The following is a 14,420-nucleotide window of genomic DNA, read 5'->3' as shown; positions in this document are numbered from 1 at the left end:
TTTTGGAAGTTATTCAGTGTTCCCACCTCAAACAGAAGAAATCTGCTACCTGACTGCCATGTGTAGTTTTGCATCTTTATTGTTTATCTCCCATTATTTGGTTATTTTAGTTACCTCTCCTGACTGGAAAAAATATTTCAAACCTAATTGTTATTCAGACGCTAGCTATCACATTTAGTCATTATCTAGTGTTTTTACTCCATTGTCTTTTCCAAGGATGTTGACGGAGTTTGTGGAATTATTTCTTCCCCCCCCCCCCGTGTTTCTTTGTGCCGTCTTGGTGCTGACACTACATTTCTGGAGTATAAGTCTTTGTTTAGTTGAGTTTTGTGCTTCAAGCATAAGTCATTTTGGTGAAGCCGATGTGACTACTCCTGTGCACAGCCTCTCTTCGATGTAAATTAGCTGAAAAGCTACATCTGCCATGCCTTTCTAGCAACTGCGAACACTAGTCATACCTGTGACTGTAATTTGCAGTTTATCTTCTCTAGGAAAACTCATCAGAAGTACTGTAATTGAAATACTGTAGAGATTCTAGAGAAAATTCTGAAACAGCTTGATTCTCCTGTCCTAACACTGAGAGCGGGAGTACCTTCAAAGTACCAGAGTCTGTCCAGTGCAGAGTACGATCATGGACTTGCATCACTGGACCACGACTGCAAATCCTATGCCACAATTTGCAAACTTAAGATAACTTGTGGAAAATTTGGAAACATGAAGGCGACCAGTCAAAATGCCCACAAAGTTTGTAAAAAGGTAATCTGTACTTTTAATGACTTTCTTGTAACTCAAGTCCACATCAATGTGGTATACTGTTACCTGCCCTCTGAAATAGCTGTCAAAGCCACTAATTCAGGCAATTAATAAATGGCAAAATAAAATGTCAGCCTTGTCAGTACCACACACAACAAAGAATGTGGGGACCTTGGGCTGAGGGAAAACTGTGTAGAAAATTGTAGATTTATGAGAATGGTTCCAGGGATGAGAAACTTCAGTTATGACGATAAGTTGGAACAGTTTTCCTTGAAGATAAGCAAGTTAAGAGGAGATTTGATAGCAGTTTTCAAAATCATGAGTGGTTTGCACAGAGTCGATAGGACAAAACTCTTCATAATTGTAAAAGTATTTTGAGTAAAAGGACACAGATGTAAAGAAGTTTGCAAAGGAAGCAAATGCAAAGTCAGAAAAAAGTGTTCATGCAGCAGTTAGTTAAGATTTGGAATGTACTGCCTGGAAGTGTGATGAAGACTGATTCACTTGGGACATTCGAGTGGGTAGTATCTGATATTTTTAAAGAAATAATGTGCAGGGTTACAGGACACAGGATGCTCATTCTGAGAGTTCATGTAGACATGGTGGGCTGAATGGCCTTCTACACCATAGCAATTCTCTGATTCTGAGTGCAGCTCACCCAAATCATAGAAAGAATGTTAAATTACACTCCACATCGGTTGAGAAGGCTTAGCAGCTAACATGCACTGCTCCAGCTTCTTTGAAAATCTTTCATGCCAGGAGCATTGAAAAGAGAGAAAAAAACTGCAGATGCTAGAATCCAAAATAGGCAGGCAAGAGGCTGGAAGAACACAGTAGGCCAGGCAGCATCAGGAGGTGGAGAAGTCAACATTTTGGGTGTAACCCTTCTTCAGGACAGGGGGGTGGGTGTAAGGGGAGCTGCAGATAAAGGGGGTGGCGGGGGCAGGGGCAGGGTAGTGAAGTGGTGATAAGTGAAGACAGGTAGAGGCTATGACCTGCTTGGTCAATGGGAGGAATGAATCTGGTTGGTGGTAGGGAGCAGTGGAAGGGAGAGGAAAGGGCTGGGAAGGGAGACGGAGGATGGGAGGGAGGTTATTTGAAATGTTGAGTCCTCCGGGCTATAGGGTGACCAGGCAGAAGATGAGTTGTCCCTCCAATTTGCGCTGTGGTTCATTTCGGCAATGGAGGAGACCAAGGATGATCATGTCAGAAAGGGAGTGTTTCGGGAAATTGAAATGGGTGGTGACTGTGAGGTCTGGTCGGTCCCTGCAGACCCGGCTGCGATGCTCGGTGAACCATTCCCTAAGTTTGCGTTTGGTCTCCCCAATGCAGAGAAAACCACACCAGGAGCACCTGATGCATTAAACTAGGTTGGAAGAGAGGCAGGTGAACCTCTGTCTAAGCTCTAATGCAGTCCTTGCGGTACTTTATTTCTCAAGTAAAGAATTTCACTTGGTGCTTTGACAGTGAGTAATCTGTCACCATCCCCACATTCATGCGATTTGATTGTCCATCACTGGCAAGCAAAGAATTATGTGCCAACCTTCGTGCCTGACTGAGTTTTATCAGCTACTTCAGGGGGCACGATGAAGGACTGGAATCACAAATCAGTCATTACAAGGTCTCTGATGATTTGTTTTTCCCCTATAGTCTGACAGATTTGCAGTTGTTTGGGATGAATCAGTAAATTTGTTTCCAGACTTTTAAAACTAATTTCAAATTCTCAAACTGCAGTAATGCAATTCACATATTTCTGGATTATGTCCAGTGGCAAAGCAAATCCACCTCTGTCTCTGGCACAGGAGTTTGGAGTTGATTGGATTGGGGGAGCCTGGCAAAAATGGAAACCGCGTGATGAAGATAAAGGCAGAGGTGGACAGTATTACAGGGGTAAGAAGACCCTTCCATTGGTAAATTTGAAGCTTGGCTTAGGTTTGGGCACCATTTAAGTTTGGGTTGATGGGAAGCTGATATCAAACAATGTCAAGAGTCAGGAGCCAAGACAAATGAAAAATGTGCATGTATATATTCCCTTTCATGAACACAGGAAATTGCAAAGCAATTTACATGCATTAAAGTTCAGATGAATTGACTTTCGTAATATAAGAAGTGCAGCAGCTAACCTTACCTCAAACAGCAATGAGATAATGACCAAATAATGTCTTTCTCGTTACGTTGATTGAAGGATAAATATTGATCAGCTCACCAGAGGGATGACATTTGGGAATAAGCAAGCAACGACTTGATGCCAACTGAACAGAATGTCCTTGGTGTTGCCTAGGACCAGGGATGGTTTACATAGACGTTGGACAGCTTGTGCCTAACAGCACAGTAAAGATGTATTTCATTGTGCTCAGTACAGAGAGCAACAGTGATTCCCTGTCACTGTTGGCCTGTACATAACACTTAATTAAAATATCTCTTCTAGGCCTTTTTATGAAGTTCTTTATAGACCTGGACTAGTTCTACTTTGCCTAATTCAGAGTTCTATCAGGAATCTTATTTCAGATAACCTTTACTTTGAAAGATAAAAGATCATTGTCAAATTATTTTCTGAGTACAATCCTTCTCCCCAGACTTTTCTTCTTCTGTACCTTAATTAGAGCTCATTATAATGTATTAATTTGGTGCCTTCAACATGATAAAACGCCCCAAGGTATTATGCAAAAATTGTAATTAATATTATTTGTAAGAAATATTATTACACAAAATTTGTTAGTAAAGGGGCTGTTTGGACAGATGCTTATCAATAAAGTGGCTTAAGGAATGATGTGAAGGAGGAAAAGATTAAACAGTGTGGAGTTATTTCTTTAGAAAAGAGGAGATTGAGAGGTGGCCTGATAGAAGTCTTTAAAATTATGAAGAGATTTGATAGGCTAAATGTAGGAATGACGTTTCACTAACTGGGGAGTCTAAACCTTTGGGCCATGGAAATAAGATCTAGTAAAGAATTAAGGAGAAGCTTTTTTAGACAAACTAACTATTATCAAATTTGTTCCTGTAAAGTACATGAAGACGTTGAAAGATGTTCAATAAATGCTGCACGTTATTGAAGGAAGAGCAATTGGCCCCCACACAGAGCACTTGAGGTGAATGCCATCAATACCTTTAAGGGGAAACTCGATGAATACATGAAGGGGAAAAGATTAGAAAGTCACGTTGATGTGAGATGAAGTAGTGCGAATGACAGCTTGTTTGGGACCATGAATACCAATATAGACCAGATAGGTTCAATGGCTAGTTTCTGTACTATAAACAACAGTAAGTAAATCTGTGTAAATATTTGGGGAATGGAGATGCAGAATAAAATGTCTTCATGTTTGGGTGGGGCAAAAATAACAGTGAGAGAAAGAATACAGTCTGCGACACACTGTAAGGTGTCAATTTTTATTTAGGGGAAGGTGATGGTCTTATCATTAGATTATTAATCCAGAGACCCAGGTAATGCTCTGGGGATCCAGGTTCAAATCCCACAATGGCAGATAATGAAATTTGAATTCTTTAAAAGCCTGTGATTAAGACTCTAAAGAAGACTGTAAAACCATTGCTGATTGTCTGAAAACCCATCTGGTTCACTAATGTCATTTATGGGAGGAAATCTGCCATGGTTACCTGGTCTGGTCTATGTGTGACTCCATACCAACAGCAATGTGGTTGACTCTCAACTGCTTGCTGGGCAAATTGAGGATGGACAATAAGTACTGGCCTGGCCAACAACCTCCACATCCTGTGAATGAATTTTTTAAAATGTATGTACGTTTATTCCCTTATCTTATTTTCCTTCCCTCTTCTCACAAGTCCTAGGTTGCAATAGAGTCATAAAGATGTACAGCATGGAAGCAGACCCTTCAGTCCAGCTTGTCAATGCTGACCAGATATTCTAAATTAATCTAGTCCCATTTGCCAGGGTTTTGCTTATTAACATCTCAATCCTTTGTATTCATATACCCATTCCGATGCTTTGTAAATGTAATTGTACCAACCTCCACCACTTCCTCTGACAGCTCATTCCATACATTTCACCCTCTGTGTGAAAAAGTCATCCCTTAGGTCCCTTTCCAATTTTTCCCCTTTCATCTTAAATCTATGCTTTCTAGTTTTGGACTCTCCTATCCTTGGAAAAATGCTTTGGCTATTCATCTTATCCATACCCCTCATGATTTTATAAACGTTTATAAGGTCACCCTCTCAGCCTCTGATGCTGGAGGAAAACACAGCCCCAGCCTGTTCAGCCTTTCCCTGTAGCTCAAACCCTCCAACACTGGCAACATCCTTGTGAATCTTTTCTGAACCCTTTCAAGTTTCACAATATTGTTTCCAATAGCAGGAAGACCAGAATTGAACACACTGTTCCAAAAGTCCTGTACAGCCGCAATGTGACCTTGCAACTTCTATACTGACCAATAAAGGCAACTGTTCCAAATGCCTTTTTTAATACCCTGTTTATCTGCAACTCCACTTTCAAGGAACTGTGAACGCACACTCAAGGTCTCTTTGTTTAGCAGCATTCCCCAGCACCTTTCCATTAAATGTATAAATCCTTCCCTGATTTGCCTAACCAAAATGCAGCACCTCACATTTATCTAAATTTAACTCCAAATGCCTCTCCTCAGCAAATTTGCTCAGCTGATCAAGGTCATGTTGAACTCTGAGGTAGCCTTCTTCGCTATCCACTACACTACAAATTTTGGTGTCATCTGCAAACTTATTAACCACACCTCCAAAATCAAATCCAGACCATTTATATAAATGACAAAAAGCATTGGACCCAGCACTGAGCCTTGCAGCACACTTCTGTTTCAAAATTTTGTATCAAATGCTTCTCCCTGTATTCCATGTGATCTAACCTTCCCCCAACACTTTATTGCAGGTATTACTTACAACAAACGCTGAATGACACGGTAGGGAAGAAGATTGTCATGGACTTCCTGGGTTTTAACTGGAACTGGATTAACAAGCAACAGACAAAGCGAAACTGGGGCCAGCTCACATCCAACTTGCTGCTTGTGGGAATGGAAGGTTCGTAGTCATCTTTTCCCAGGATCATTCATACTTGTGTATTAGCCTTTAACTTCTCAGATTCTTAAAAATTCTTTAATTCATTGACATGTCAGTTGTCCTAGTAATAAAACCTCTTCACAATAATAAAGTACATCACTTTAAAAACCATGATGTTTTCATACTTTATTTAGGTACTGCTGAAGAAAAAAGGATGTGCAGTCCATATTTTTTGTCTTGCACTGATCAGGGCAAAACTCGTCAAGACAACACTGAAAGCTCTGTACTTGAATTTGCATAGTATTCATAATAAAGTAAGCAAATAGATAACGCACATTGAGCCTTTACAGAGAGGTGACTGCAAAATGATGAGGATTGGATTATGAGTATTGTATGGTAGATGGTATTCAAGAAGAATAAAAAGCTAGGCAAAAGTGAAGATGTTAATCAAGGGTCACATTGATGCAGTACTTCGAAATGACCTTGATTCAAAAATTAGGATGTAGAATCGGTTTGGATGGAGAAGAGGTGTAATATAGGTTGTGCTGCTATAATGTGTGTTTTGTTAACATGAATTTGCTATAGCACGATTGACGAATTGGGAACACTGTTTCTCAAGCATGAAGTTTTAAATCTTTTATTGGTGACAACACAATTCTGGCTCCATTAGTTTAAATGGTGCTGCTATCACTCGATTTTCTTATAACATGGGATTGCACGAGAATGGAACTACCGCATTATAGCAGAACTGACTGTAGAGAAAATAAGTCATTAGTAGGAGTGGTCTACTGGTTCCTGATCAGTAACCACAATGTAGGGCAAAATTTACAAAAAAAGAAATATTTGGTCCTTATGATAAAGGGGTGGCAATAATCATTGGTGACTTCGATCTACATATAAACTGATAATATCAGATTGGCACGAGTGACCTGGATTGAGAGTTCACAGAATGCTTTTGAGAGAGTTTCTTAGAGCAACACATTCTGGGACCATCCAGAGAGCAGGTTATAATGTGTTCGGTATTGTGTAAGTGATAGAATTAATAATGACCACAGAGTAAAGCTACTCCTATAAGCCAATGCAGTAATGATTGAATTTTACACCCAGTTTGAAGGGAACAAGAGTGAGTCTTAAGACTAGTATTTTAAACCTGAATAAATGCAACCATGGGTGCATCAAAGTTAATCTAGCTGAAGTGAATTAATGTATTAGGCTTGGGGATCGATCAATAGAGATGCAATGGCAACACTTAAAGACATTTTTCAGAATATAGAATAAATATATTCTTACTATGAAGAATAATCCCAAAAGGAGGAACCTTTTTGTACTTCCTGGTGAAATTGGTGCATTTTTTTTTCTGTCCACTTACTTAGATTACTACTCCATTGCATTTCTCTTTTTTCCAGGGAATGTCACACCAGCACACTATGATGAACAGCAGAACTTTTTTGCACAAATTAAAGGTTACAAACGTTGTATTCTCTTCCCACCTGATCAGTTTGATTGTTTATATCCATACCCAGTCCATCATCCGTGTGACAGACAGAGCCAGGTAAGACATCTTCTAATTGATCAATCTGTTGGAAGAAATTGCGTGAAGTAGGCATTAAATTTTCCAAAGTGAGCTGTTGTTCTTTACATAGGAGTATAAGGAATAGGAGCAGGAATTGACCATTTGGTTTATAGAACATGCTGTTCTTCGGTGATATGTTTTGAAGCATGGTGTCAGTATAGCCAAGTACACAGAGGACACCATTTCCATCTTCCCACCATTTTTGTCAACCCTTCAACTGTCTTTAAATTGTAAGGTTCCTTGTCTAAAATCCAGTCCTGAGACTTCCTCCCAAATAAAGATTGAGTAAAACAAAACCGTTGTTTTCATATACCCTGAAGATCCCACCTACTCAATCTCAGCCCTCACCTGAGGCATGGTAGCCATCAGGTTTCTCTCACCATCAGTTGTCTCTCTGTAATGAGAGCAGTCCCATAGTCCTATGGGATAATGGCGATAGTTCCTTTCCTCAATCACAAAATCAATTTTCCAGCCACCGTACCATCCCTCTTCCTGGCAGCTACCTGAGAGCGAATTGACATGTTCACAGCCTTGGCGTCATAACTGCCTCTAAGATGACTTATCATCACATACCTATACCATCAGTAAGACAGCCTTTATCCACCTGCATAACATTACCTATCTCACACTTCCCCCTCGCACCCCCCCCCCCACTTCATTTCCAGGCATTTGTTAATTATAAACTTGATTACTGCAATATGCTGTGGGCCAGCCTCAACTGTATAGTAATGAGGTCATGCAAAACTCTGTTCCTTATATATTAACTCACATTACGTTCCATTCACCCATCACCAAAGCTCACTGATCGCTGGTTAATGAGTACCTCAATTTTAATATTCCTACAGTTGTCAATAAATTCCTCCATGGCCTGTACCCTCCATATTGCTATAGGCTGCCCCAGTTCTACAAAACTCCAAAAATATGCAATCCTCCAACTGTAGAACATCTCCTATTTTAATGTTAGTGGTGTCCCTGCAATTGCCCAAGTCCTTATGGCTGTAATTCTTTATAATGCTCCTTCTTCCTTTAAGATAATCCTTAAGATCTACCCCTTTGGTCCTCTCCCCATATATCATCCTATTATTCAGAGATGTTGAAAGGGAATTGGATAGGCACCCGAAGGGGAGAAAGTTGCAGTCTTTTACAGAGAAATTCCAGAAGTGGGGTTTGCTGAATGTTCCTGTGTTACAGACCCGATGGGCCAAATGGACAGCGTGTAAATATAAGTTGATAGGAAGAGGACACTCTGAACTCCTTGCACTAAAGATTTTCACCCAGATCCCCTGGTTGCACACTAATCTACTCCTACTGTATGAACAGTGCTGAATTAATTTGATGTAACCTGTTTGTTCATGAGGACGGCCAGGGAAATCTTAAAATTCCTATCCCCTGTGCTTTCCTCAGCAGCAGCAATGAGGCAGAAAGGTTAGCTGATCTGCACTTCACACCGATTTTTGAGAGACTAACTTTTCATCAGAAAGGTCAAAGTCTTCTAACTTCATATTTCAGGGAGTTTGGATCCTTTTCTCAGTCAACAAAGCTGCCCTTTCATTCAATGCTGAATCATAGAATCCCTACAGTGTGGAAACAGGCCCTTCGGCCCAACAAGTGCACACTGATCCTCCGAAGAGCAACCCACCCTGACTCATTCCCATGTCCTATTATCCTATATTTACCCGTGACTAATACACCTAACCTACATATCCCTGAACACCATGGGCAATTTAGCATGGCCAATTCATCCTTCCTGCACATCTTTGGACTGTGGGAGGAAACCAGAGCACCAGAGGAAACCCATGCGGACACGGGGAGAATGTGCAAACTCCACACAGTCGCCTGAGGTTGGAATTGAACCTGAGTCCCTGGTACTGTGAGGCAGCAGTGCTAACCACTGAGCCACCGTGCCACCCTGTGAGCTCATCCTAAGCATGGGAACAATTGAGGAATATGAATAACAGTGACAGTCTGCCGAGGTCAAGTTTAAGACTTAATGCAACTCGGTTCTTTATCAGAATTCCCATATTCTATAAGACTAGAGAAGCAGTCAACTGTTGATACAAGAAAGCCTAGCTGGCTTTTTGACAAGAAAGCTGAAAAATGGAAAAAGTACAGACAATCTAATTTGTCTTTTGTACATCTGCTCAGTTTTTACATCTGAGTTCTAGGACAGCAGGCAGAAATATAAGCATACAGGAAAATAGCCATCAAAGTGACGAAGTGTAAGAAACAAACAGAAAAATAAAAGCAGATGAAGAGCAGACAAATAGACTGAGCAGCGCCAGAAAAGACAAGGTTGTGGGTAGTGCACACATTCAATCACATCAGAATGTTTCCTGAACAAGGCGACACCAAGAGAAGAAAGGAAGCCATTTTATTTGGGCAAGACCAACCAAAGCCGAGTGCAGAATTCAAATGCATGGCTTACCTCGATGGTAGATAACCACATTCATGCATAGAGTCATACAGCACAGAAACAGACCCTTCGGTCCAACTAGTCCATGCCATCCAAATTTCTGAAAGTAAACTAGTCCCACTTGCCCATATCCCTCTAAACATTTCCTATTCATGTACTTAACCAAATGTATTTTAAATGTTCTAACTGTATCTGCATCTACCACTTCCTCTGGCAGTTCATTCTATACATGAACACTCTCTGTGTGAAAATGTTGCCCCTCAGGTCTCTTTCAAGTCTTTCTCCTGTCACCATAAAACTTTGCCCCCTAGTTTTTTACTTCAGTGCAAATAGAAAACAAACATTCACCCATGCACATGAAACTCTCTTTTTAACCTTGGTAATTGAATTAGATTTTCTCTTTTGTTATCCATCTAGGTGGATTTTGAAAATCCAGATTATGAAAGGTTTCCTAATTTTCGGAACATTGTTGGATATGAAACAGTGGTTGGACCTGGAGATGTATTGTACATCCCTATGTACTGGTAAGTAAACATTAAAGTTAACATTCTTACAAACTATTAGAGCAGATTTTGGTTCAAAAAGAAATTCATTATTGGATGCTAATTATTGGAAATTAAAGCAATATACAATATACTTTAATGTATCAGGCACAAATGGGAAGCAGAAACAACATATAATAAATCAAATCAAACATTTGCTCTTCACGTTGGGTAAGCTGTTTTTGATTTGGAAGACTTTACATTTTCCCTACAATAGTGTTGGCAGGCACAGTAAGGATAACCTGTGAAATGGAAATCAGGTGCACAGGGGCCTTTAGAATTTGTCTTGTAATTTAAAGAAAAAATGTGTCACCTTCATTCTGCTTGCAATCCTATGGTGAATTTCTTCAAGTGAATTGAAGCAGAATCAAATGATTTTAAAGATTAAAATCTACACCGGTTATAGTTAAGCAGAATAATTTATTAGATTAATCAATGAATATAAATAAACTAAACCAAACAGAAAACATCATTCTCCCTACTAGTCTTACAATGTGGTAACCAGTTAGTACATGGCAAGACTTAAATAAAGTGAATAGTTAATCTGTTTTGTTGGTGTTGGTCGAGAGATAACCAGTGTACCACGAGAAACTCCCTGCTTTTGTTGAAATGTTTCCATATGGACCCTTGCATCCGAAGTAACTAGGTAGAACATCAGATGAAAGTCTCACATCATGACTGTCCTTCAGGCAGTGAAGCTTTCATTCAATACTGATTGATTTATCAGATCAAGTCATGTTCTGATCTCCTGGAAGGAGCTTAAACTGGTTGGAAAATATTATTCAGCTTTCTGATGGTTGCTTTTGTTTTGTTATTTTAATTTTCACTTCTGTTTCCAGGCTGTCACAGGAATTTTGGTAATGCGTGTGGATTTTTAACAAATATGTCGTTTGGACTCTTTAAGTAACACTCAGCAGTGATAGATTTCTGCTTCTGTAAAATGGGCTGTGACTAGGTAAAGCATGTTAGTCTGCAAAGTAGCAGGGTGAGGAACTGATTCTTTAACTGGTGCTGCCGCAGCTACAACTACTGATAACATCAGAGCTGAAACACATATTCTGGCAAGAATAATATACCCATGTGTAATAAAAACCTTTTTGCTTCAAGTTCTGGTGAAATTGGGTCAGAATTTTATATAGCTGTAGTGGTGACATCAGTTTCCATTATTCCCCTGCTTCCTTTAGGCCTGCAAGATCTTCAACGGCTGCTCTGTTCCCAAGAATTTGATTGTGTGATTTTGCTGTGCTAAAGGGTGGAAAAGATTAGATGCATTCACATCTAGAATTATTTTTTAAAGAGCAGGTTCTCTCAAATTCATAATATGCTTAAGTGAGGAACAGACTAAGCCATAGATCTGCCTCAAAATACTTTGGCTGTGATCATAAGAGGAGAGTAAATTTCTACCCAACATTGGCTGCCAAAGGATTGGGAATTCCCCCCTTGTATATCCCTGCCCCTCCCCACCCTGTGGAGATTGGTGAAGCTCCAGCAATTAGAGTCATAGAGATGTACAGCACGGAAACAGACCCTTCGGTCCAACCTGTCTATGCCGACCAGATATCCCAACCAAATCTAGTCCCACCTGCCAGCACCCGGCCATTTTCCCTCCAAACCCTTCCTATTCATGTACCCATCCAGATGTCTCTTAAATGTTGCAATTGTACTAGCCTCTCCACCACTTCCTCTGGCAGCTCATTCCATACCCATACCACTCTCTGAGTGAAAATGTTGGCCCTTAGGTCTCTTTTATATCTTTCCCCTCTCACACTAAACCTATGTGCTCTAGTTCTGGACTCCCCACCCCAGGAAAAGACTTTTTCTATTTATCTTATCCATGCCCCTCATGATTTTATAAACCTTTAAAAGGTCACCCCTCAGCCTCCAATACTCCAGGGAAAACAGCCCTATCGAATCAACCTCTCCCTTTAGCTCAAATCCTCCAACCCCGGCAACATCCTTGTAAATCTTTTCTGAACCCTTTCAAGTTTCACAACATCTTTCTGATCGGAAGGAAACCAGAATTGGCACGCAATATTCCAACAGTGGCCTAACCAATGTCCTGCACATCCACAACATGATCTCCCAACTCCTGTACCCAGTACTCTGACTAATAAAGGAAAGCATACCAAACACCTTCTTCACTATCCTATCTACCTGCAACTCCACTTTCAAGGAGTTATGAACCTGCACTCCAAGGTCTCTTTGTTCAGTAATGCTCCCTAGGACCTTACCATTAAGTGTATCAGTCCTGCTAAGATTTGCTTTCCCAAAATGCAGCTTAAGTATATCCAGCACTTCTGTATATCAGACAAGATAATGACTCGGACTCATTCTGGAGTCCAGCTGTGATCATGTCGCTACCTGGCAACTTGACTTATAAAAATTATCAGAATGACAAGTAACATGGTTTTATGTAACATGAACAGGCAGCTAATTATAATAATTTATCCAACTCTAACAACATGTTTTTGCTGGTAATTTTTAACATTGTTCTAATCCGTGCCCCATAGTAATAATTTAATTTAATTACAGGTGGCATCATATTGAATCATTGCTTAATGGAGGAATCACTATTACTGTCAACTTCTGGTACAAGGTAAGTGTCGCAAGAGATCAATTTACATTCTTACATTCAGTCATGTCAAGTCAAGTTCTTGAATATGTTGTGTCCTTCCAAATCTTTACTGATATTTCCAGGAATTCCTTCAGTCAGGTTCTGCCCCTTACCAAATTAGCTTGCATCAAAGTCACTGTGCCCTCCTCACCTTTCTCAACACAGCTGCAGCTTTTACAGGGCTGGCCACACCATCCTTCTCCCAGCACCTCTCTGTTGTCCAGTTTGGTGGGACTGCTGTCACCTCGATCCATTGCATCGAAGACACTGTACCAGTATACATTGTAATTGTTCAAGCAGAAATACCAGTAAAAACTGTTATTGTTTTTAATACAATGAAGAAGAGGAGAGGACAGTTAAAATCTCTGTTGACTAACAGTTGAAACCAGCAACTATCAGACATTGATTGGTGTAAGCCATTCAAATATTATATTTGTAAACTTAACGTATCAGTGAAATAATTTATTTTCATCAGGAGATAAGATGTGGGTCAGGTTCTTCTAACATGTTCTGCTGTTAAATCCACACAAATGCAGTGTACGTGTAATATTTGAACTTTGAAGGATTTGCGATGTTGACAGGCATGCTAAATTTAATTTTCAAACAGCAGTGCAGTGCAGCAAAGCTGCTATTAATGTTCCTGTTTATTTTAAGGGTGCACCAACTCCAAAGAGGATTGAGTATCCATTGAAATCCCATCAGAAGGTCGCAATTATGAGGAATATAGAAAAAATGCTGGGAGAAGCTCTAGGGGAGCCACAGGAGGTAAACTAGATGCCAACTTCCAGCTAGTCCATGTATATCCTTAATAACTCAATGCAAATTAGTAGTAGGCAGCATGAAACACAGCTAATGTAGAGATGCAATACAGCCAAGTGACCTGGTTTGTAGCCTTTAGTAACAAAATTCTGCTGTAACAGAAAATATCCATTGGTTTTATTCATTTTCAGGGTGTGGGAGTCACTGGCAAGGCCAGCATTTATTGTCCATATCTAATTTTCCTTGAAGATAGTGTTGAGCAGTTGTCTTGAATAGGGCTTTTTTCAGAGAGCAGTTACAAGTCAATCAAAGCCAAAATATATAGGCCACACAAACTAATTTCCTCTCTTAAAAGACATTGGTGAACTAGGTCAATTTTTCTATCAGTCCAGTAGTACATTGTTTCCATTAAAGATATCCTTTGTTTTTTTTAATTCCAGGCTTATTTTCTGAACTAAATTTCAATTTCCCAGCTAATGTGGTAGGATTTGAAGTTTCGTTAGTCCAATCCTCTGGACTACAACATCAGTTTACATTTACTGCAGTAAAACCCCACCAGCTGTTTCAAGGATACATTACAAAACAAAATGTGACACCAAGCCATTTCCATTCAGACCAGACCTCACATAATTGCTCTTTCCAAATTATTTTGTCTTTTCCTATTTTTAACTCTGGTGGTGTCACATGCAATGGGTTTTAGCTATTCACTGAAACTTCTCAATAGAAAACATCTGCAGTTACAATTACCTGCTCAGTGAGTGAAGCAAG

At 39.9% G+C, this 14,420-nt stretch overlaps 1 protein-coding gene across 2 annotated transcripts in view; it reads left to right on the top strand.

Annotated features, from left to right (window-relative positions):
- Nucleotides 1-14,420, top strand: part of hif1an (hypoxia inducible factor 1 subunit alpha inhibitor) — a 79,162-nt gene that overhangs the window by 60,401 nt on the left and 4,341 nt on the right. Inside the window, exons 3-7 of one of the 2 annotated variants that reach the window (XM_072583089.1) lie at nt 5,624-5,772; nt 7,158-7,303; nt 10,155-10,261; nt 12,812-12,875; nt 13,548-13,658. In XM_072583089.1, coding sequence (XP_072439190.1) covers nt 5,624-5,772; nt 7,158-7,303; nt 10,155-10,261; nt 12,812-12,875; nt 13,548-13,658 — 577 coding nt within the window. The remainder of the gene's footprint in view (nt 1-5,623; nt 5,773-7,157; nt 7,304-10,154; nt 10,262-12,811; nt 12,876-13,547; nt 13,659-14,420) is intronic. The other variant, XM_072583090.1, reaches the window with a different exon arrangement.

Source organism: Chiloscyllium punctatum, chromosome 13 (assembly GCF_047496795.1).
Source record: "Chiloscyllium punctatum isolate Juve2018m chromosome 13, sChiPun1.3, whole genome shotgun sequence".
NCBI classification, from domain to species: Eukaryota; Metazoa; Chordata; class Chondrichthyes; order Orectolobiformes; family Hemiscylliidae; genus Chiloscyllium; species Chiloscyllium punctatum.
This window is presented reverse-complemented; position numbering and strand designations above follow the sequence as displayed.